At 38.4% G+C, this 26,256-nt stretch overlaps 1 protein-coding gene and 1 pseudogene across 3 annotated transcripts in view; both read right to left on the bottom strand.

Annotated features, from left to right (window-relative positions):
- Patj (PATJ crumbs cell polarity complex component) overlaps positions 1–26,256 on the bottom strand; it is a 345,826-nt gene that overhangs the window by 84,238 nt on the left and 235,332 nt on the right. For all 3 annotated transcript variants that reach the window (XM_076860270.2, XM_076860269.2, XM_076860271.2), the window contains exons 30-31: positions 22,106–22,178; positions 3,873–3,965 (exon numbers count right to left, since the gene is read on the bottom strand). In XM_076860270.2, the coding sequence (XP_076716385.2) occupies positions 3,873–3,965; positions 22,106–22,178 (166 nt within the window). The remainder of the gene's footprint in view (positions 1–3,872; positions 3,966–22,105; positions 22,179–26,256) is intronic.
- On the bottom strand, positions 19,150–20,394 carry LOC143403434 (nucleophosmin pseudogene; annotated as a pseudogene).

Here is a 26,256-nt window from a genome sequence, read left to right on the forward strand (position 1 = left end):
CATTTTATAAAAAATAAGTGGAGGCATAGAGAGGTTGAGTCATTTCCCTAGGAATAGTGGAACCAGGGTATGAATTCAAGAAGTCTAGCTCTAGTGTTTGTACTACTAAAAAAGAATCATATGAATACGCATATCCTATACATTTGAAAAACACTGAGTTTAACCATAGATTAAAATAATTATTTTAGGGATCCATTAGCTTCTATGCCAGCAAGCTTCAAGGAGCATAGGGCCCTTCAGAGTGAGCCCTGGCTTCCCCAGTTCCTAGTTTTATTATACTTCACTGAGCAAATAAGGTCTCATCTATAAATTTTGGATAAATAATTTTTGCCCTACTTTTATATGCAGCTATTTTGGGAATAATATTGAATAGATCATGAATATCATTTTAGAAAAAATTGAGACATTTAAAAATCAAGCTAATGAGATAGATGAAATTTTGTTTCATAAATTGCAAAGTTCTATGTAAACCTTTTTTTTTTTTTAAAAAAAAGTTCTTTCCAAAGGCTTAAAAAATAATCTTAACAGGCTCTCACCTCGAATTCTGAAATGGATTCCAGATGCTTCCCTGCCTGCCTCCCGTTTCTCACAATTGGAATCCATGCTTCACAAGCATCGCGTGATTCACAAAGAAGTTACATCCCCCTTAAGAATATCGTAGAGAGATGGAATACCTTCTGCAGATATGACAAACGCCTTGGCTGTGTGCTAAGGAATCACTGAGATGGACCAGGGCCAGACTCCACTGAATGGTGGAATAGCACTGGAGAATGCACAGGCCCAGGGAATCCTCTTAGCTCTGAAAACAGTGAGTAGCCCTGCAGAGGTGGGGGACAGCTCTCTGGAGTGCAGTTTCTCTCAGGCAGCAGCTTGTGTACACACATACTCATCCCAGCTATCCTCACACATTTAACAAGCACTGAGCATCAAGAGATGAATAATCTTTTAATTTGATAAATTAAATGAATTATTCTATAATTTGCAGCATATAGTCTCTTCAATTCTGTGATTCCACTGTTCAAAGCTATTGTCCGTTGCTGTTCTACAAAAGCCTACACCTTACCAGCTATTCCATAATCCAGATTGGTTTTCTGGTTTGGTGGTAAGGATTAAATTCAGGGCCTCGAGCATGCTAAGCATGTACTCTACTACCACGGAGCTGCACCCCAGCCCACCCAGACTATTTGATTTATCTGGTAACCCTTCTCGACTTCATGCCAGCCTCAGCATTCCACTGCCTAATCTTCAAAGGTTCACCTTAAAGGCCCTTATTCTAAGAAACTGTCCCTAATTCCTGAATGAGATGGTTTTCCTTCCTCCTTTAAATTCCCATAACATATCCCCTACTCCATGCATTTCAGCCTGGTATAATTTTTCAGATACAAATTTTACTATTCTGACTGATGATGTAAAGAATAAGATCAAGGCCTAAGTTCTACTCTTAGAGACAACTGTGGCATCCTGCACTGTGCCCGAGGAGACATTTGTCTCTCAGAAAACAAGGGAGAAACTTTGAGGAGTTAAAGCTTACTTGTTTCCAACTAAGGGTGAGAATAGTCAAGGCCTGTACAGATCAGATGTTGCCCTTGGACAAGGAATATTCAGTAACAATCTTAGGATGGTGCAGCAATATTATAAGAGAAGTAGTCAAATAACTAGTTACTCACAAACAAGTTACTTTCCCCTTAAGAATATCGTAGTAGATGATTAACAGTTATCAATATCCTATTATAAGAAATGTGTATATTAGATTGAACTATATAAAATTATTTTCCCCATAAAAGGGCAATTTCATGATTAAATCTAATATTTTGCCAATTTATGTGTTACCCATCTCTCTTCTACTCATCACCCTGGAATGAGTTTATGAGGGAGGCATTTTTTTTTTTTTTTTTTTTTTTTTACATTTTCCCAGTCTTTGGAGTGTAGTGACATTTGGAAAATATTTGTGGAATGAATAAACTAAGTTCTGACACTCTGCCTTATATTTTTCTGTGGATTTATTCTGAAGAGTCAGTCCATTTGTTTCCTCCACAGCATCCTGATAACTGCCATTTGTCAGAGGGGGAAACTGAGGCTTAGTGAGGTCAAGTAACTTGCCCCATGCCGTATTCTTAACTAATGCTTTATGCTAGCCATTTATGTTTACACTATAAAAGCCGTCAAAGTCAAGCTATCTTTCTTCTTCTCAACTAGATTGTGCACAATTCCTTTAGAAATAGTGACAAAGAAATTTGAGGCTTCCAAAAGTTAAACGGGAAAAGAGAAAGAAACAATGGGGATAAAGAGAAATAGCAAATGGCTTTGGGGGAGCCTGTTACCCTTGGTGAAAAGCAATATGAAGCGATACCTAGAGCTGAGCCTCAGTCCTTCGGGCTCTTCCACTATGTAACACTTGAGCTCATCACTGTTGTTGCCTGCTTGGGAAGGGAGGGATGGAGGAGGCTTTGGCCTGCAGGCTACCTGGGAATGTCACTGGGACTACCAGAGTCTTCCAGGAAGCAAGGGAGTGCACCTTCTACAATTCCTGAGATGAAACAGGGGGACCCCTACTTACAGAATCATGCTGCTATAAAAGACTTTTCCTTAACCCTTCTGGAGATATGGTACCCAAAAGAACAGGCTGCAATATTTTTAAGTGAAGGGCTGAAATTTGCTGATGTCACACAGCCCTCTTTGGAGCCAATGTGTGGTCTATGTGGGAAAAGGACCGGTTTAGCCTGTGGATGCCTTTTCCATGAACAATGGTCCTATTCTCAATGCTGAGGGGGTCTTAGGTCCCAGGTAGCTTTGTTCAGATGTGGCCCATTACAATTTCTACTCTTGCTGATGTGTCTTTTCCTTTTGACCTGAAAGAATCAGTTCTAGGATATGGAATTTAAGTCAGTAATCAACCTATCATTCTTTCTATTTTTCTTTCTTTTGTTTATCTCACGGGCTAGTCTTAAATGACCTTCTTGCCTCAGCTCCTGTGTAGCTGGGACTGTGGAACATGCTACTATGCCCAGCTTCAAAATATATTTTCTAAATGGTGAAAGAAGACAAATGGGTGATTTCTCAAATTCCCTGAAGCAAAATAAAACTTCAAGCTATCTTAAAATCAGAGTGACTTCTAAGTGATGAATTCTTTGAGGGTTTTTTTTTTTGTATTGGGAATTGAACCCAGGGGTGCTTTACCATTGAGCCACAGCCCCACACCTTTTTATTTTTAATTTTAATTTTGAGACAGGGTCTCATTAAGTTTTTGAGGTTGGCTGTGAACCTGCAATTCTCCTGCTTCAGCCTCCTGAGTTGCTGGGATTGTGGGCATATGACACCTCTTGATATTTGAATTTTGAATCACAAAGAAAAAAGCCTCAATATTTCTTTCTAGAACTTACAGTCCAACCCTGGAAGTTCTTGGCTGCAAAACAGTACCAGATACACAGCAAGCATTCAACAGCTATCAAATATAATATCAAGCATTAAGCTATGTAAGGAGGGAGAGTTCTCTAAACTTGCCTGGAAGGCTTGAGTCTCTGGTGAATAGGTATCTTTTACCATGAATCAATGGAAAACATTTAATGTCTCTTCCTGTGTCTCCAGGATTAACTCAGGACAGCCCTAGCCCTGTAAAAAGTAACACTAAGCTAGATTTAAAGGGGGCAATTGCTTCTCCAGCGCCAAACAGCACAACTCAAGTGTGAAGATGGCAGGAGATGGTGCTATTCAGTGTGAAAGGGTGATCTGCTATGTGGAAAGCTTCTTCTGTCTCAGAGATTAAAATTCCAAGGAAAGCAAACACAACAGATGGTCCTTTCCGAGGTGGTACAAAATTCAAATAATACAATTCCCCAAAAGAACATCGAACGAAAGACACCCAGGATTCTCACCAGGTTGGAGCTATCACTTCCAGGCAATTGTTTAACACCAACTTCCAGGTTGCCATCTTCCTCACTACTAACAGGTTCTGTGCCACTCTGATCCTGTGGGACATTGAAAAGAAAACGGAAGTCATTCTTCATTCACATTGTAGTGTGAGTACACTCACATTGCCCCCAACTGTGCACTCAATCACAGTTGCTGCGTTTATTATCACTGGCTTCTGCAGAAGTCATTCCTGTTGTATTTCTAGCAGAAGGCCATTTGGTGTTTGGTTGCTTACTTTTATTTATTTACTTTTTGGTAGGTATCTATCCTGCTGCGTACAAACATGCCTTAGGGAAAGCTGGGCCCTCCTTTCTGTTCCAGGCAAAGTCCTGATTGCCTAAAATCAATCTCATTCCTTTTCCCAACAATTTTGTCAGGAATAGGTACCTTCAGGCATGGGTCCCGCCTCCCCCCACCCCCCACCCCCGCCCCACCTCCCAGGCCAATGAGACAAAAAGAAAGAGGTTTGTTTGTGGAAACTTTTGGAAAAGTTCTTTCTTAATCTTAATAGAGCTGTAAGATGCCCACATATCTCTCAGAAAGAAAACAGGGAGCCCAAATTGCCACAGGAAGCCATCACATGAGGATGGAGGAACCAGCCTTAGGAAGAAGCTGAAATAGTGGGTGACAGAGTAAAGACAGAGATGGAAGGAACTGGTCCTCTAAGGGCCATGGGGTCAGGCAAACTTAGAGGCCAGCCCTATCCTTAGCCACCTTCTAGAATGATAACTAATAAATTTCCTCATTGTTTTAGCCAGTTTGGGTTCGCTATTCTGTTACCGCCAACCAAAGCTTTCTCGGTGAGGCAGTTGTTTAGTTTATATACAAGACTAAAACTCTTGAAAATGTGTTTATTTTGCTTATTTAATTTTTGCAGTGCTGGGGATTGAACTCATGGTCTCACACATGTTAGGGAAGCACTCTACCTCTGAGCTACACAACCAGCACTATCTTGTTTATTTTTCTGAATCAAGTACTTAGCACTGTGCTTAGCAAGCACTGGTTAGACCAATAAATACATTGCTTATTTCCTTGATGATTTTTTTCCTGCAAAATTCTAAAAATATGTATTTAGCATAAATAAAACATCGGGTATTAATAAGCCCCGTTAAAATTCTAAAACACACATTAGGCATATTCAAATGAATTATGACATACTAATTGTTATAGTTAATTAACTACTGCACCATCCTGGGACTACTACAAATTCGGGTGTGATAGTTTGTAGAGAAAGTAGTTTGGGTTTTGGGACATTCAATCTCATTTGTAATTTAATAAATGAAAATTAAAGCAAAGATACAGTATTCTTTCAGATACAGAATGGACAACATAACAGAAAAAGAACATTCAGCCTTGATAATATTGCAGGGAAACAGGAACTTTTACAGCATTGAGAGAATGTAAATTATGACAAAATTTTCATAGAAAGTATGCATAATATATGACAATGAAATTATCTATAAGCATAGAGAACACATTTTTAAAATCACTTATAGGGAACGGGATTAAGGAATGGGGAACTTTTCATTTTTTAATCGGTGCATTATTGCTGTAGATAATGGTGGGAATCGGTGTTACGTGTTTACACATGCACACAATATAACAATATAATTTGGCCAATATCATCTCCCAGTATTTCCCCTTTCCTTCTCCTTCTCCCTTCCCCTGATTTCTTTCCTCTACTCCAAGGATCTTCCAGAATGGGGCATTTTTGATTAGAGAAGAATTACCATGTATAAAAATAAATTAGCATGTGTAAAAATAAAGGAAAAAGAATGAAAAGAGGGCTTTGAGAAATACCTAAAAGTAAAGGTCATCTAAGGGGGAAAAAAAAAGTAGTATGGACTTTGGAATTGGTCACATTGTGGCACACATCTCAACTCTGCCACTTGGAATTATACGAATTGGGGCGAGGTGCTTTCTAAATCTGAGTATAGTTGTGGGCTGCATGACATTGTTTCAGTCAATGACAGGCCACATATACGATGTGGTCTCATATAACAATAATGGAGCTGAAAAATTCCTGTTGCCTCCTGATGTCACAGCTGTCATGACGCAGCACAGGGCTTTAATGTCTATGACGATGCTGGTGTGGGCAAACCTGCTGCACTGCCAGCTGCAGGAAAGTATATGCACAGCATGTGATATTTGATAATGGTAGTAAACAACCGTTATTGACTTACATATTTACTGTACTACGCTTTCTATTGCTGTGTCTATCATTTGTGTTAATTATACTATAATTTCTGACATTATGAAAAAGTTTACTGTTAAACAATATGCTGTTATGCTAGCAGTTTCCTTATACATCTCATGTTTACTGTGTCTTCTGATTATGACTACATCATCTTATGATAGGTTTAATTTCATGTTATTTTGCTCATCATGGCCTTAGGAGCAAAAGGCTATACTAAATACATACACACACCATATAGCCCAGGTATGTAGTAAATTATGCCATCTAGGTTTAGGTTTATATAGCCCAGGTATGTAGTAAATTATGCCATCTAGGTTTAGGTTTATATTCCAAGACTTTTGCACAATGATAAAATTACCCAATAATGCATTTCTGTTGTTAAATGACACATGGCTGTACTTGTATTTAAGTACAGATAAGCCTGTAATCCCAGTGACTTGGGAGGCTGAATGAAGCAGGAGGACTGCAAGTTAGAGACCAGTCTCAGTAATTTAGCAAGACCCTAGGCAACTTAATAAGATCCTGTTCCAAAATAAAAAAATGAAAAGCGCTAGGGATGTGACTCAGTGGTAAAACACCTCTAGGTTCAATTCCTAACACATACATACACACACACACACACACACACACACACACACAGACGCCCATAAGAATGTCAGATTAAAAATACTGACTTTGCTGGGCAGATGGCACACATCTATAATCCCAGCTACACAGGAAGCTGAGGCAGAAGGTTCTCAAGTCCAGGGGCAGCCTGGGCAACTCAGCAAGGCCTTGTCTTATAATTAAAATTTTTAAAAGGGTTGCTGATGTAGTTCAGTGGTAGATTGCTTGCCTAGCATGCATGAGGCCCTGGGTTGGATCTCTGATACCACACAACTCTTCCCCCACACCCCATACCAAAAAAACTCCTACCCTATCAAGTTATGGAGCTGACATGAAACATATCAGTGGGCACAGCACCAGTTACAGTTATTTCTGTTTCTGGCTTTTTATTGAGGCAGCTTCTTTATCCATGTCTCATGTAGCCTTCTTAACAACCCTATATAGATTTATACCACTGTGATCCCCAACCATGAATCAGGACAATGATACTAAAGGACCCTAGCTAGCAAGAGATAGACCCAGCTAGCAAGAGATAGACCCAGGACTCAAAGCTCAAAAATACTACCACTAAGGGCAAGGCTCTTGGCACCTGTGCTAGACCTAAATAAGCTCCCTTGTTCCTCCATCAGTATTGTTAACAACTAATCTTACAGAAGACAAGATTCAGTCTTTTAAACAATTATTGTCAGACCAGAGATGTAGCTTAGTTGTAGAGTGCTTGCCTAGTATGTGTGAAGTCCTTTTCCGTTCTTGGCACACACACACACCAAAATAAAAATAAAATTATTGTCATTAGACCATGAGACTGTGGATTTTTTAAAAGTATTTTAGTATTTGTTAACTAGAAAATTTCATTAGCTACAACATTCTTCTCTCAGTAAATTTTGTGTAAAGCTTGCCCAAGTTAAGAAATCTTAACAATGTTTAGATTTTCAGCATGTTAGACAGTAGGTTAAATTTTAAAGACAAACTCATGACTTAATCTATGGAAAACATTTAATATCCAAATTTCTTAGTGAGTCTGGTTCTGTGGACTGTGTGACCCCTGAGGAGGCTGTGGTATCCAAATGCAGCACATTAGAAAGATGAGAACAGACCCACAGGCAGCTCTTCTAGAAGCCCTGCAAAATGGCCTCTGCTTCTGGTCGGAGATGAGAGCAGATTTTCAATAGGATGGTCATCAACTGATGCTGTTCATCTAATCTCTCTTTTCTCTTCCTTGGGGAGAGGAAAATGTTCCTTAAACTAGAGGAATCTTTACTTTTACATTTATCAGCAATGTGAGTATAGAAGATGAGATTTTCTTGAACTTCATAAAAAGAATACTAAAGTGGAGAAGAAACAGCTATTTAGTTGATGCTTCACCCTGGGAAACTTAGGAAAACATGGGCAAAGCTACACAAATTCCAAAAGGTCAAAACATCCTTTAAGACATAAATAGAAACAAAAACAACACCCACTACACCTACATCCAAAACTACACTTTGAAACTAGAGGCTCAAATGAAGCAGTCTGTCATACCAGCCAGGTCTCAAATTCCACTTATTCCATAAACCCATTCCTTCCCCTCAGCTAGGAAAAATTCTCTTTTCTCTAAGGTCACCTAATATCTTACCTGGTCCTCTTGTGTCACTTGTCATCATCATCCTAACTAGTATATTAATTCTCATCTCTCTGATGAGAATCAAAGCCCTCTGAATCTAACAGCTGTGCCTTATCGGTTTCCTTTGTCTAGGCCATTCTGACATTCCTGCTAGGTCTGTCTCACTTCCACGTCCATGCTCTTTCCTACTTTACAGTTAAATGTTCTCTTCTGATTTTAGCTTAATATGATTCCACTGAGGAGGTTGTGAAGTCCAAATCCAGAAGGAGAGGAGACTCAGCAAATAGGAAGGTGGAATTGAGAGAGGACAGCATTGAAGCATTACTTTTGGGGGACTAAAGTTGATAAGTGTGTTTGTGCTGAAGTGAATGCACTGTGGATTCTGTTAACAGAATGGTTCATGGGGTGAGATGCCATCCACACACCCCACTTGCCAGGAGCTCAAAAAACAGCAAGCAGTCAGAGACAGGAAGAAGAAATAGGTCAGCATCATGAATCCTAAGGCAAGGTGGATCCCAGGGGCCTGAGGACCATCTGGTTGATGGATAGTGGCCACTGACACCCAAGATGACTCAGCTAATCTGGATGGCTGGCATCCCCCTCCTGCTTGCTGATCATCAAAGCCACCTGTCTAAAGCTGCTGGCTCAGCCAAGCCTGCTCAAGGAGAACGACCTTCCCCAGGAAGACCACGGTCAGCAGACTGCATGGGGAATTGCCTTCCATAGATGAATCCATGCAAGAGGCAGGGCTTGTGGTTGGACTTTTAAGGGCCTTCATCCAAAGACCCACTGGTAAGCCATAGGGCCAGTCCCCATTTCAGTGTTGCTGAAACCTTCAGGATGTTCTACTCTCCTTCCAAAATCTCCCAAATAAAGCAATGATGGTTATTATTTTATTTTATGCTACTTTATACTCTTCATGCCTACTATTCATCAATAGTTTCCCACAACTGGGAAATGAGAACCTTAGCAGGAATGATGTTTTAGAGTCAACCCTCAATACAAGTTAAATTCATTAAGGATGGTATTGTGGATTGGAAAAGCATTTCTGATTAGACAGATGTTCAGTGTTTGTTGCTACCCTGTTCCCTCATTTAACACAACAAAACAGTATATCAGTATATACAACTGTTTTCCCTTTGATTTGAGATGTTACTAAGCAAAGTAAATTTAAAAAAATGCAACCATACCTCCTGATACAATTAAAAGTTTTTTACAAAGTTCTTTACCTTAAAAATAAATCTTATTTTGGTTTAAATTTTTTCATCCCCATATTTCCTAAGTCCAATTCTGTTTTCAAAAACACTATAACATGATTTATTACTCTCATTGCCAGCCTAAATCCATAAATATTTCTTTCTGCAAAACCATGTTTAAAAGATGTAACAAACTGAAATTCTTTCTTCTACCCCCAATCATGAGCATATTTATTAGGCTACTCAAAATTTCAAAAAGGCAGTGCACAATTAAAAATAAAATGAAACTCATGCTGACAGCATTCCCTGTATAATCCACCTCATTCTTCACAAGGCCAGCTCTAACTCACTTAGGATTCAAAAGAGCACAAGTTCTGAGCAAAAGGGAAAATGAAGGTTCTTGCTTATATGAAGATATTCTAAAAGAATATCTTCTGGTTGAGGAATGGAGATAAACACCTTACTAAACTCTAGTTCTACTTGAGCCCTTAGCATCTCTTAGGAAACCATAGCAGTGGCTTCTCAACATAGTTTCTCCCTCAGGATATCTTTACCAGTCATTGTTCCACTCACCTGCCTGAAGAGAAACTTAAGGAGACCATTTCAGGGTTCAAAATGCCCCCCAGAGATCCAAGCACCTAATGTGTGAAATTCAAACCTTTGGCATTTAAAATCAAGTCTCTCTATTTCACTTAGATTATCTTTTTGACTATCATCTTCTATTACTATTATACCCTTCACACCCCTCATGTTCTCCCTATTCCACGCTTTTTCTTTTGCTTCGGTGATTCTGTTTGTGAGACTCCACCTAAGCACACACATATTTCAATGTCCTATCTATCCACCAGAAATAGCTGATTCCCCCACCAGGAAAGAATATTTATCTTCTCTGAGCTGCTCCTAAAGCTTTATTTTACCTCTTAGGGCATGCTGCATTTTAGTATTGTACATGTGTGTCTTATTCTCCCTGTAAGACTCTAAAGTTCTTTGAGAGTGGAGACTGTGTGATCAATCTATGTTCTACACAAAGTAGACATTTGTTAAACAGTACCAAAATGAACTAAATCAATAAGAAGTAATCATTCAATAATGAAAAAAAGCATCAAGGATACAGAAAAAACTGCACAGTAAAGGTAAAGAAAAGCAACAATACTGTTCCTGTCATTCACCCATTCAACAAATATTTATGTAACCAGTACTATGTGCTAGGCATTGGTGATTCTGCAGTGATGAAGACAAGAAGCCCAGACCTATAGAAGAACACAATTTAGTGTGGTGCTTCTAGTACACATCCTTAAAATACTGCAATAATGAAGTAAATATTAGGAGCAGAGCCCTAGCTGAGAAATCCATTTGGAAATGGGTCCCACTTTTTCCATGAGGCCCATGTGACATCACACCATGGACAAGGGATAATTTTAACTTGCTAAATAAGTCGTGAGTATCACACAACCACAAAGGGTGTGAAGATTACTGAAGGGAATGGTGTGGAACAAAGCCAGTCACCATAATAGGATAACACACTTGAGCACCTCTTATATTCTAGACACCAAGGTCATTACTTTCTGCACATTATTTTTTATCAAGTTGAGTCATAGAAAATGTGAAGGATAATCTTCCAAAAGACAATCCTTCAAAGAACCAGGATGTGAATTAATAAAGAGGAAGTGGGAAGGCGACCCAAGGGGAAGAAACAAAAGGAGCAAAGACATAAGGGCTGCAGAGACCAAGGTGAATGTGTGGAGGAGGTGGGGTGGGGAGATACAGAGATGCAGGTGGAATAGCTAGAGCTTTATTATGCATTAGTAGGAAAATAAAGTTGGCAAATTGTGGAGGTAAGTATAAAATTTAACCTTGAAGTAATGGTTTGCTATTGTAGGCAAGAAGGAGGTATTAAAAGAGTTTTGAGCACGAGGATAAGCATGGTCAAAGATGTAAGAAAAAGATCCTGACAATCTAGAGAATGTGAGAAAATATTTGCAAACTACACAACAGTTAAGGGTTAATATTCAAAATATATAAGGAAGCCAAACAACTCTATAGCAAGGAAATGAATAATATGATTACAAAATAGGCAAGGACCTGGGTGGACATTTTTCACAACTGACTATGAAAAAACTGCTTAATGTCACTAATCATCAGGGAAATGCAAATTAAAGCCACCAGGAGATATTACCTCATACCTGTTCGTATGGCTATTATCAAAAAGACGAAATATATGTGTTGGTAAGAATGAAGAGAAAAGGGAACGCATGCACATTTTTGGCAGTATTGAAATTTCGTACAGTTATGATGGAAAATGGTATGGAGGAACCTCAAAGAATAAAATAGAACTATCACAAGATCCATCAACTATACCACTTGATATACCTTCAAAGGAATTGAAATCAGTATGTTGAAGACCTAGCTATACTCCCAGGTTCATTGAGCATTAATCACAATAGCCAAGTATGGAATCAAAATATGTATCTATCAATGAATAAATGGATAAAGAAAATGTGGTGTACATATATATAATGGGATACTGTTCAGCCTTATAAAGAAGGAAATCCTATTATTTATAACATGAATGAACATGTCAGTCACAGAAAGTCAAAATCAAGTGAACTCACTTATATGTGGCATATAAAAAAGTTGAATTCACAGAAGAGACAGCAGAATGGTGGTTACTAAGGGCTGGGGGTAGGCACTGAGGTGATGTTGGTCAAATGATGCAATATTTCAGTTAGATATGAGGAATAATTCAAGAGACTAACTGTACAGCACGATAACTATATCTATAGTAACAATGGTATGGGATGTACTGTGGGCTGGGGCTGTATCTCACAGGATGAGTACTTGTGAAACATGTGTAAGGCACGGTGTTCTACCCCTAGAACTACCAAAAAAAGAGGAAAAAGCATTGTATTGTATTCTTGAAAACAATCTCTGAGACTTTTTTCCTCTAATAGATTTTAAGTGTTCTCCTCACACACACATACACAAAAGATCAATGTGTGAGGTAATGCATGTTAAAGCTTTGATTTAGCCATCCCAGAATGCATACATATTTCAAAACATTATGTTGTACCTGGTAAATACTTATAATTTCTATATATCAATTTTAAAAATTGACTAATTTAAAAAGGAAAGAGACTCTGTTTGTATCTAAATGTTGTATCTAAATCCAGGTTCTGGAGCCTGGCAATTCTGCTAGAAAGTTGTTAAAAATATAATCAAAATCAAAATAAATTCTTACTGTGTGTCAGGAAAAAGTGTTAGGGATTTATAAACATTATTTAATTCTTCCAACAAATCCACAGAATTAATTATTTTTACCGAACCCACTTTAAATGTGAAGAAACTGATACTGAGCTTAACTGGCTAAAGCTCACTCTGCTAGTAAATGATGGGATAAAGATTAGGACTTGGACCTGTCTGACTTCTGATGGCATTAAAAATTACCAACAGTAGCACAGTAGAAATGCTAATAATCCCTTATAAATACATTTAATGTGTGGATTACCAAACACTTTTACCTATATTTAGTACTGATCCTCATAAGTCTCATTGGACACCCATCGGGGAGGCTATTACCCAGCTTCATAGAAATACAAACTTTGGAAGGTTAACTGCCCTTCCCAAGGTCATATGCCCAATAACTAAGTGGCAGAGCCAGAATGAGAACACACTGGCAAGCTTCTTGTTCAATTGATAGCTTTCTTTTTCTCTCTACCAGCACATAACCGCATGAAGCAATTTTGTTCTCTGCTAAACCCTTGGTGTCTAGAACACTGCCTGACTCATACTAAAAATTCAATAAACATTTGCTATATAATAGGATAAATATGAGGTATGATTAGTACACAATAAAAGTGCTATTCAATCATGGTGAATTATTATTATTAGGTACAACTTAATAGTGATATGGCAACATTTTATTGTTTGGTCATGATTAAAATGGGTGCTTTCAGTCTTATGCCAGATGTGAGTTATGCTTAAACACTTATGAGAAACAGTTGAGGGGCATGGGGCAGAGTGAGAAGGGCCACACAGGCAGAGTGGAAGGGAGGAGGCTGTGGGGTGGGGGGACCGGATCACATCTATACACTTCAGACACAACCCCCAGGAGGGGTGGCTTTGATATTTGGTGGCCTCTACTGGAGCCAAAAATCCAGAGGGGAACTCAAGAGTCCTCTTGAGAATGTAATTCAAATTGTAGTGGTGCAACAGAAACAGAGCATAACCTTTTAGAGAAAAGGATTTATTATACTTATATAAATGCCCAACTGTGGTTAATAATTTTTGAAAATGAAATGTAAATGATGGCACCCTACTGTAAGATTCAGCTATTTTACTTTTTTCTTGGCAGTACTGAGAACTGACCCTACTACACCCCCAGTCCTTTTAATTTTTCCACATTTTTTAATTGATGCATTATAGTTGTACATAATGGTGAGACTTGTTGTTATATATTCCCGCAGCACATAACACATAACAATATAATGTGGCCACTATTACTCCCCAGCACTTTTTCCCTTCTCCCCCATCTCTTACTTTTTGGTTCCTTTCCTCTACTGATCTCCCTTTGAATTTCATGAGATCCCTGCCCCTCCTACCTTTCCTTTTTCCTCTCTAGCTTCCACATATGAGAGAAAACTTATGATCCTTACCCTTAACCTCCTGAGTTTGATTAATTTTGCTTAACATAATGGTCTTTAGTTCCATCCATTTTCCTGCAAATGACATAATTTCATTTTTCTTTATGGTTGAATAAAACTCCATTATATATATATATATATATATACACACATATATATACATACACACACACACACACACACACACACACACACACATATTTCTTTATCCATTCATCTGTTGATGGACACCTAGGTTAGTTCCATAGTTTGGCTACTGTGAATTGGGCTGCTACGTACATGGGTATGCATGTGTCACTGTCGTATGCTGACTTTAATTCTTCAGGATAAACACTGAGGAGTGGTACAGCTGGATCATAGGACGCTTCCATTTTTTTAAACAATCAAAAAATATTTTCTAGTTTTTGATGGTCCCTTATTTTTTATTTATTTATATGTGGTGCTGAGGATCAAACTCAGTGACTCACACATGCTAGGCAAGTGCTCTGCCACTGAGCCATAACCCCAGCTCCCCCATGCCTATCTTTTGAGGAGCCTCCATGCTGATTTCCATAGTTGCTGTACTAATTTGCAATCCCACCAACATTGCAAATGTGTTCCCTTTTCTCCACATCTTCTCCAGCATTTATTATTTGGATTCTTGATGACTGCCATTCTGATTAGTATGAGATGAAATCTCAATTTGATTTGCATTTCCCTGATTGCTAATGATGTTGAAAATTGTCATGAATTTGTTGGCCATTTGTATGTTTTCTTTTGATAAGTGTCTGTTTAATTTATTTGCCCATTGATTTAATTGTGTTCTTTGAGTTTTTGGTGTAAAGTTTTTTGAGTTCTTTATATATTCTAGATATTAATCCTTTGTCAGAAGAATAGTGAGCAAAGATTTTCTCCCATTCTGTAGGTTCTCTCTTCACATTCTTAATTGTTTTTCTGCTGTGCAGAAGCTTTTTAATTTGACACCATCCCATTTATTAACTCTTGATTTTTTTATTTTTGTTTTTCTGTACTGGGGGTTGAACTCAGGGGTTCTTTACCATGGAGTCACATCCCCACCCCACCCCTCCTTTTTTTATTTTGAGACAGTGTCTTGCTAAGTTGCGTAGGGTCTGGATAAATTGCTGAGGCTGGCCTTGAACTTATAATCCTCATGCCTCAGCCCCCTGAGTAGCTGGAATTACAGGGGTACACCAACCCACTTGGCTTGATTCAGTTATTATAAGGTTCCTAATGCTTAAGACTGGCATTATTTATACTTTTCATATATTACCAGCATGTTTTATTTAAAGATAAAATCAGTTTTAATTTTTCAGATTATAATGATGTTATTTTGAATGAGAACAAGTTATTCTTCTGGATGATCACTGATGCTGCTAGGTTAAGGTATAAGTAAAACTTTTTATAGGTGACAGAATGATTAGAACCATTTCTGTGGTTAGTACTTTTAAAAGTGAAAACAATAGCTAATGTTATACAACATAATGAAAGTTAAGTACACTTCAATATTTTGATAAATAAAATAGTTTACACTTAGTAATTTTTTTTGTGCCATAAACTATACCAAAGGCTTTATATGCAGTGCTCCCTTTATTCATTATTTTATATTTTAAATTTTTTGTGGTATTGGAGATCTAACCCAGGGGTGTTCTACTACTACTTTTTATTTTGAGACAGGGTCTTGCTAAGTTGCTGAGACTAGCCTGGAACATGTGATCCTCCTGCCTCAGCCTCCTCTTGGGTCTTTATAACAAGTCTCTAAAAGCTTGGTGGTAACACGCCCAGGTACAGACGAGGAACTGATGCTGTACTGTGTACCTGCACATGGACACACGGGAAGGTTATTTACCTCTTTTAGCCCCAGTCTCTTCTGTGGAATGAAAATCATCATGTCTCCCAGTCTGCATACAAGTGAGACATGAAACTAGGTATGGAAAGCATCTAAGACTGTGCTCGACACAGCACATGCTGAACCATTCTCTTTAAGTGCTGGCCTGTGAGCAGGAAGGCCGCAGAAATCAGCTGGCTGGGAACAGCCTAAAAAGACATGCAGCTGGTATCCAAAGTCATTCCTGACAGAGAAAACCAACAGAACTAAACAGAAACCCCAGAAATGGTCCTCTTGAAACTAAACATTGACACCAACAGTATACATTTCTCTGCTCAAAGACTAGATATCTCAGAAACTCCGTAATTTAAATACAGCCAACTTCTCTTGGCTTTATAAAAGTACTTTCATTTTGCATGCAGAAAACAATATTTATAGTAAAAGACAAATTCACTTTCTACAGGATATTTTAGTGGAAACATATATGGTCAACAATTTTTCTAAAATACTTCCCACCCTCAAAAGATTGATGTGACTTTCTGTAAATATGAGAGAAGAATTAACAAGCAGTCACTTCTATTTTTCAAGATGGGGTCTCCCTGTCGCCCAGGCTAGCCCTGAATGCCTGGACCTGCCTCAGCCCCATCGCAGTAGCTGTTCCTACAGGTGTGTGTGTCACCAAGCCTAGCTTAATATTTATTGAGCAGCAATCATGTACCAGACACAAGATCTATATAAACACATGCAGTAGTCCCTCCTTATCCGTGGTTTTGCTTTCTGTGACTTTGGTTATCCACAGTCAACGGTGGTCTAAACACATTAGATGGAAAATTATAGAACTAAACAATTCATAAGTTTTAAATTGTGCACTGTTTTGAGTAGCATGATGAACTCTTGTGCTGTCGTTCTGCCTTGGATGTGAGCCATCTTTTTGTGCAGCATACCTGAGCTGTGCACACTACCAGCCTGTGAATCGCACAGCAGCTATCTGAGTTATCAGAGTGAACTCACACTATCATAATGCCTGTATATAGAGTTTAGCAACATTTGTGGCTTTAGGCATCCATTGGAGGTCTCGGAATGTATTCGCAGATAAGGGGACTACTGTATATTTTAATCTTAATAACCTCATGAGGCTGAAACTATTGCAGTGTTCCTTTAGAGAAGGGAAATGTGGGTGCTACCCACTTCCTTGCTACCTGCCTATCTCTCCTGGGTCTTCATTGAAATAAAAAATCTTCAGTGCTGGCAAAACTGTGGCAAAATGGCTCTTGGTGGTCAATATAGATTAAAATTTTGAATTTGTATACCCTTTACAAATTTATAGAAATGGTACATTAGAGATATATGTGCTATAAAAATAAAAGTACTGGTTCTTAATGCCCCTCTCTCATACACATGCACATACATTTTGGTACTCTTTTAATGCCAAGATTTTGGAGACCATCTGAATATCTATAAGCCAGGAAAAAAAACTCTGATAGAGCATACTGAAACATTTTAAAAGTGAGAATACACTTGGGCAAACAGAGTAATATATTTTTTTAATGCATAGACTCTATTCAGAATGATGTGTACGACATATATCAAATTTAATCTCCTAAAATAAACGTCTTAATTTCTATCTCCTTATTGAGGAAAAGCAATTTTTCTACAGACTACAGTAAATGGAACCATAATCCACCCAGAAAATGGAATCTGTGATTCTCTATTTCCCCTCAGCTCTCACTTTTAACCCATCAGGTCTGACTCAAAACTCTGAAACAGCTGGATTCTGCTCACTTTTCTTTGCTTCTAATAACCTGTACCTCATCCAAGCCATATTCAGGTCTCGCCTGGGCTTCTGCCTTCCAGCATATTATGTTTACCTTCCTACCGTCCATTCCTTACCTAGAAATTGTAGGAGACTGTAACATATACCCCCATACCCCCACAGAAAATAAGAAGGGCTGTTGAGCTGAAGGCAATTAAAAAGCAGATGCAGCAGAACTCCCTGCCTTTCCTATATGGGCCTAAAAGCAGGACTTAGATTTACAAAGATAAACAGCAAAATGTCATCCCCCCCAATCACCAGGGAGAACAAAAGTTAGCCACTGAAGACAACTTTGGATCCTTACTGGTCTGGAGATGGCACCAGAGGAATCTTGCAGCAACAAATCTTACTAATTAGCCTTTATTTACTAGATATTTGCCTTCTTCTAAGTTACCAACCCTAGAGTCAAAGTCTTTTGTCACTGTCTTGTCATTTCTCTGAAAATTCACTAATTTTTTCTTGGTAACTTGGAAGGCCAAGGCAGGACATTTGAGGCCAGCCTCAGCAATTGACTGAGACCCTGTCTCAAGAAATTAAACAAACAAATAAATAAATGGGACTGGGGATGTTGCTCAGAGTATATCAACTCTGAATTCAATCCCAGTACAAACAAAAATTACTCTTTTTTGGCGAAAATGCTACAAAAACTGAATTCAAAAGCATCTCTTTGACAACTACTCATTCCTGGGTTCTTATATATTATATGTGAAATAATATACTCATAAAATTCTGTTTTTGTCTTGGTAATCTGTCTTTTGTTATAGGAGTCTGTTCTAACTAGAAACCTATGGGGGCCAAAGAAAAAAATTATTTTCCATCCCTCAAATGACCAGATGGATCTCTAAAAATTATGTATCAGGCCACTTCACTCTCCTGTTTAAAACCTTTCGCTGGCTTCCACAGCACACAAAATACAACCCCAGCTTCTTGCTCTGACTTGAGGCCTCTCCGCCTCCTTCCTCCTTCTCCCTCAGGCTCATTCTCACTTGAGAGCTATTTCGGTCCCCTCTCCAGGGCACGCTCTTCCTCCTAGCTTTTCTGTGTCTGGCTCCTTCTTTTTCAATGCTGAGTTGACTTCACAGGTATATTTTTGTCTCCCCATCATTCCTGCGGCCGACCACCACTGTTACTATGTCCTATCATAACATTCCCTACGTGCTTGAGCCCAGCAAATGGTGGAGTTGCATCTTTTAAAACTAAACAGGGATTTTGAACAACATGTTCTTAGCAATGGAACATGGACATAATTTATCAAACACGGTGGAGGAAGTTTTCACTTTGCATTAAAAAAAAAAAAGTCAGATATCAACTGTTACAGACATGGAACAAGACAGAATGTTTTGAAGACGTGTTCATTTTCTTAAAGAGACTTCCTCCATGGTTGGAGAGCTCAAATAGCCTCCTGGGCAGTCATCTGGAAGCAATTCTTCACAAAATCATTAAACTTGGCTTCCACTTTGGAAGGAAAACTACCTTTTCCTCCATTTGGTTGCATTTTTACTTTAATGTCTTCTACTGCACTACGTCCTTTGGGTGTGTTGGGGAATTTTTCCTGCATTTTGGATTCTTGACCTTCATTTTAGTATTGATGGCTCCGATATCTTTTCATTCTGGTTTGGTTTTTGTGCAATTTTGGCTGGAGTATCTTGTATAGATTTCTTCACTGGAGCTTTTTCTTCAGTTTCCTCATCACCCAAACCATCATCTTGTGGTCTTCACCTTCACCACTGCCCTCCTCCTCCTACTCTATGTCAGAACGTTGTACTTTCCTCTGTGGAACTGCACCACCACTTCCAGGGGCAGCTGGCTTTCCAGAGACTCAAGAGTTTTCCATTCTCCTCCTCTTCATCTTCAGATTCTGCATCTTCCTCCATAACGACTAAGTGCTGTCCAGTAATGATCAGTCCCTAACTCACATTTCACCCTTAAGACTACAGGTGATGTGATTTCAAAGTCCAAAGTGAAACTGTTGATTGTACAGACATTGTCACAGTTGCCAGTATTTTTAAATTGGACTGACTTCACAATTTATTGCCTCTTTTTCAAAAATGTGCAGTTTATCCTTTGTACAACAGCTCCTAAGCAGACTCTTTTATTTTATTTTATTTTTTTTTTTGGTGGTGGTACTGGGTATGGAACCCAGGGGTGCTCTACCTCTGAGCTACAGCCCCATCCTTTTTCTTTTTTATTTTAAGATAGGTTCTCACTAATTCACTAAGTTGCCCAGCCTGGCCAAAAATGTGCTATGCTCCTGCTTGAGCCTCCCTGGTTGCTTGGATTACAAGCACATGACATTGTGGTTGGCTCTAAACTGTTCTTAATGATAACAGGTGCTTTTTTCACCATCCACCCTAAAATACTTATCAGCCTTTAATTCACAACCAAAGAGCAGTTCAGGAGGGTTCACATCTATGTGCATTAAATCTTCCCTGGGGTGGTGGCACGCACTTAGTAGGAAGAGAAGGCAGAGATAAATGACTGCTGCAGAGAAGAAACCTGCAGGACACAATCACGCCAGCCTGGCTCCTTATCATTCCAATCTTGTTTGAATTTCACCCATCCAAGAGGTCTTCTCTATGATCAATGAAAGTGGTTACTGGGCCATGTTCTCTATTTTAGTTGTCTGCCAAGCACTGACCACTATCTGGTAATTTTTTTGATGTATTTATTTGTTAGTTAATTTATATTTCTTTCCTCATTAGAATATAAGCTGATCCATGGCAGGGAGCCTTATTTTATTCACACAAATATCTCTAATATCCAAAATGGTGCCTAATACCATAGTATGAACTTATGAGATACTTATTGAATGAATGAGAAGAATGTGTTATTGTATTATTAAAAGAACATTACTTATATATAGTTACATTTTTTTTGTTGTAGAAGCAAAGAAAAAAGTATGGAAAGATACTTAATAGTAAACATTAATTAGTAGTGAAAGGAAAATTAACTTTTTTCCTAATAATTTCACATCTACAATTACAAATAAGTATGTATTTCTTCTTGGAATGAAAAAAAGTAATTTAATAAGTAAAAAATACAAAAAAAAGTGAAAGGAATGAATATTCTCTCATCTCAAGAGACAAATTGATTATACAGGTTGAGCATCCCTAATTCAAATATCCCCAAATCTACAATGCCCCTAAGTCTTTTTGTCTTTGTTTGTTTGAGCATGTACATAAGGCCATAAGTGGACAATTTCACATCTGATCTCATGTGAAAGGTCATAATCAAAATATTGGCATGCTAAAAATACTGCCTAAAATTATATTTAGGCTATGTGTACAAGATATATATGAAACATAAATGAATTTTTTAAAAAAATATTTTTTAGTGGTTGATGGACCTTTATTTTATTTACTTGTATGTGGTGCTGAGAATCAAACCCAGTGCCTCACGCATGCTAGGCAAGCACACTACCACCGAGCTACAACCCCAGCCCCTCGCAAATGAATTTTGTGTTTAGATTTGGGTCCCATTCTTAAGCCATTTCATTATGTATATACAAATATTCAAAATCTGAAACACTTCTGGTCCCAAACATTTCAGATAAGAGATACTCAACCTTTATAACAATAGTTATCTCTTTCTCTCCAACTCTAGAAGCATGCCAATATTTTAACAATCTTGTTCTAATAATTTCTCCATTAATAGATGAAGTAACTGTTTGAAGACATTTGTTATTACAGGTGTTGAAGTGCTTTGAAACCATAAAGAAAGGGTACAGTTCAGCCATAAAATGATCTTCTAATAAATTCTGAAATATCTAATCAGAATAAAATTATAGAACTTGAGGAAATCTTAAGCAACTTTGAAGATGATAATATTCATATGGTTAAGTTCTGATATGCTTGTTTAACATAGTTTATATTACTTTTTTGTTCTAATTAGTTACACATGACAGTAGACTATATATTGATACATTACTCTTTTTTTTCCTATGGGGGCGAGGGGAGAGTTCTGGGGATTGTACTTGACCACTGAACCATATCCCAAGCCCTATTTTGTATTTTATTTAGAGACAGGGTCTCACTGAGTTGCTTAGTGTCTTGTTTTTACTGAGAGTGGCTTTGAACTCATGATCCTCCTGTCTCAGCCTCCAGAGCCGCTGGGATTACAGACATGTGCCATTGCACCTGGCCATTACATTACTTTTTAATAATAGCTCAAATGTTTTCTATATTAGGGAAATTTGCTAGTTAATATACATATGATGTGTTTGTAAAACTAAATGCTGAAAATCCCAAATGTCAAATTTGGGAAAATGCTCATGGCAAAACCATATATGCACTCAGAGCTAATCAGAGCAGCCTTACCTCAATAGAAGATGGGGAGCTTGATGGTAATGGGAAGGGAGGAACAGCCATCTGATTGACTGCATCTTCATTTCTGCAAAATGTTAAAATAGGCAGAATCAGTACAGAGTAAATCCTGAGCTCCTGGCTCAAATTACAAGTGCTTCCTCACTTCTCAATTGAAAATGCACATGCATCGCACAGAATTAAATACATATTTAAATATATAGTTTCCAAGCACATGGAGCAATTAGACACAAAAAGAGATGTATTACTCAAGGGATTCTCAGATACAATTATTAGTGACAAAGAATAATGATGCTAGGAGTTCGCCAAATCTTGCTTGGAAAGTCAGGTGCTGTGGAAGATAATTTTGGAAAGGCGTCAACTTGCTTAGCGAGGTGGAATAGAAATTTTTCAAATGGGCGTACATGACCTCTAGGCCCCATTAACGTCTAGAGCATTTTGTTCTTTGAGCTGGAAAGGTTCCCAGCCTCCTCTCTCAGTTTCTAACTTCCTTCTGCCAAAAGAAGGATGGTGGATGTCTACAACAGGCCCTGCATGGCGGACTGTGAAGAGTGATGGATGGGAGTGTGGAGCTTCCTGCAGACAATGTCTTGTGAATTCTCCTCATTATCCTAATGGAGCAGAGGAAGTGGGAACTGCAACCTTGTCACCAGGGCAACAGGCACACAACTCCTAGAGCAGTAGTTCTGATTATTTGGGCCTATTTCTACCATATTACTACAAATGTAGAAGTAAGTGGTTATGTGGGAGATGGCTGTCCTTCACCATTTATGATATAGGACCAACATAATTATCTCAAATTATGCAAGCTTTATCATTTTTTTCTTTTTCTTTTTTCTATATGGGGGATTGAACTCATGGGCACTCTACCACTGAGCTACAACCTGAGCTTTTTTCTTTTCTTTTCTTTTAAATTTTGAGACAGGGTCTCAATAAGTTGTTGAGATTGGCCTCAAACTTGTGATCCTCCTGCCTTAGACTCTTGAGTTGCTGGGGTTAAAGGTATACACCACTGTGCTGGGCTTTGATTTATCTTTCAAAATATAAATCAATAAAGCTTACAAAAAGGAGTCTTGCTGATATGTAAAGGTCTAAGAGTTCATATAGATCTCTGTTCATATAACCAATGTACATAAGGGAAGCCATTGCCTGACTCAGGAGAACACTCAGTGACCAACCCCATTTTACTTCTGATTTCTCTCTGACGGGGTAACAAGTCCATTGGTCCATGTCATTCCTGTTTTGGTGCTTTAATCATATTGCCATACATGAAATGCCAGTATTTATTCAATTTATACCTCAAACCCATCCTTCTCCTTTAGTGTCAGTTCAATAAACCACAAATAGGTGAAACATTCCCTCAAAATCAGAGACTATTTATATACTGACATCCTCCACATTCACATATTTACCCCACATCAATTTCGGAGCTGAAGAGCTATATATTCAACTCCTCCTTTATGTTTTATCCACTAGATGTCTTACGAGCATCTCAAATAACATAGAGCTTTTTATTCCTCAGTTCCCAGATGGTTCCAAGGCCAAGTCTCCTCACCTGAGTACCCATCAACAATATCTGTACCTGTCATTCAACCAGGAATTAAGCATTAAGACCTCTTATTCCTCAACTGTACCTTCAAGCCATCAACTAGTAATGTTTATTCTGTCTTTAAAATGTTATCTTTCATCTTTCCACTTCTTTCCATCCTACCCTATTATAAGTCATTATCATTTCTCATCTGAATTAATGGAGAGCTTTCTACTCATCTCCACACTTCTGTCCTTTCAGCAATCCTCCCCAATCCATCCCTCACCCATCAGAGATGTTGTGGTCCTAGCATACAAATCTGATTATATTTCTATCCCTTGCTTAACATCCTCCCATTGCACTTAGGATCAAGTGAATTGTGTTATTTTATGAGTGAAACTCACTCATTAGAGTTGAGCTTTGGGAAAATTGTTTCTTATAGCCTCTGTTTCCAGAGTGCTGATGTAGGTAGGTTCAACTACAAGAATTCTGGTGTAAATTCCTTGTGGAATGAGGGAGTATATAAAGAAATGAAGTCTAGGTATCACTTCTTGGATTCATGGATTATATAGTTAGTGAGCCAAACCAAAGCAATTGGAAGAAAAACTAAAACTTTAAAGTGCCAGAGAAGATGAAAAACGTATCTATTCTTTCCTGACAGCATTACAGATGCCTTGAGCATGCACTATTATGTAAAAGATGGCTACTGGTTTTCATGGGTTATAATCCATTCCTCAGCAGTTTGCTCATACATAGAAAAGGTAGTCAGTTACCCTGGGGTGAGTAATCCCATTTCCCCGGTGGTAATACTCCTCCCAGTTTCTTCCATAGAATAACACAACAGAGCTCAGCTCAGCTAAGAGCCTAATACCAATGGGACATATCTGCTCCAGATTTGGAACTCACACAGCAGAGTGCATTTGGCAGTAATTAAGTAGATGCTTTTATATCTCTTTCAAAGGTTACCAGCAGTGAAAATGACTACACATAAATTCTTATTAAGAAATCCTGATTAATGAGACCAAGTTAGCTCAAATCAGCCAAGTTATCCCTTCATAATTTAATGATTTTCCCCAAATTAGTATGACTTCAATGCCCTTTAAAGTCCATTTAAATTTTTTAAAATCTCAAGCAATAGGAAACCTACACTTAGTCCCAACAGAGATAGGAAAGCTGCTATAAGAAGTTACAGTTCATAATTCCTTATAATCTGCTTAATAGTGAATTTTCACACACCTCAGCATCAAGCTGTGGAAAGCTGACATACTAGCAATTTCAAGAGAAAATAAAGAAGAGGGAAGCCAAAGGACAGAAGGCACTTATACTGTAACTGAGCAGTTAGCCTGAATGACTTTTAGGGAATCTTTGACCCCCTAAGAGTCATATAAGGAATGAAATCTGTTTGCTTTATAAATAATCTTTCTTTCCATAAAGTTAATAAGTTTCTTAGACAGTGGTGCCCCATACAGAATGCAATCCTTGATCACAATTGTTTGGTCGTGTTCTTATAATTATCTTTCATAGATGCTGGAGAGACAATGGAGTTGGACGGTGGATAAGAGAACTGTTTTCCAGGGTGCAGAACTCTGTGTGTACGAAGTCCTCATAGTCCTTGAGGAAAACATTCCAAGGCCCCCAGGGGATGCTGGAAACCACAGATAGTATTAAACTTGACATTTATTCTATTTTTCTCTATACACACATAGCTAAGATAAAGTTTAATTTTATAAACTAAGCACAATGGGAGACTAAAACTAATAGAATAATTATGATAATATAATGTAGTAAAGTTACATGACAATGGACTATCTTGAGAGTCAAGACAAACACAGATATTTTCAGAAGGGTAACTAAGACCACAGGAGTGGGGGACTGCTGTGTGACTTTCTCTTTATACTTGCCATGCTATTCTTTCTCCCTCTCCAAGAACAAGGGTGGGATCTTATTTCTTTGAATCCCAGCTTGTAGCAGGGTACTGAGCCAGAGAGCAGGCATACTGCACATGTCCACTGAGTCATAGGGGCCTGAACAAGGCAGGAAAAGGAGAGCAGAGCCATCAAACTACGCCTTGTGCTTTCCATGCTGCTTCAACAGTTAATAACAATGTGCTGCTAGTGGTAGACCAGCTCTCAGAAGCACCACATGCGAAGGCCATTCTTTGGGGTGTCTGCTCAGCTCACAGTCCCTGGATGGGTCATCATGTCTATACCAGCTAACTCAAATAACCCTGCCTCAGTCTGAGTGGATGGAGGGGGCAGACACCAGTTTTAGTTTGGGGCCAAATTCTCTCTCTCCAGGGCTCTTAACTCTAGAGGAGACACACAGAGCTCAGGACTGTGGTGTCAAGACACTACCAAAGGAGAAGCTCAAGGCTAACTAAGTGGTTCAGAACTCCCTTCTGCTGGCAGCTCTGGGGATGTCAGGGTGCCTTCCCTTCAGTCTTAGTTGTATGACCCCTTTCATAAGAGTCTGTGTGACATCCTTGTATTCTTATGACACATTCTCCTTTTGAGTTAGGCTGGCTACAGCTTACTTTAATTGCTTGAAACTCAACAATATAGCTCTCATTTTATTTTGAACACATGCAGTTATTTAACAAATATTTGTACTGTGGATT

This window comes from Callospermophilus lateralis, chromosome 7, assembly GCF_048772815.1.
Source record: "Callospermophilus lateralis isolate mCalLat2 chromosome 7, mCalLat2.hap1, whole genome shotgun sequence".
In the NCBI taxonomy this organism is placed as follows: Eukaryota; Metazoa; Chordata; class Mammalia; order Rodentia; family Sciuridae; genus Callospermophilus; species Callospermophilus lateralis.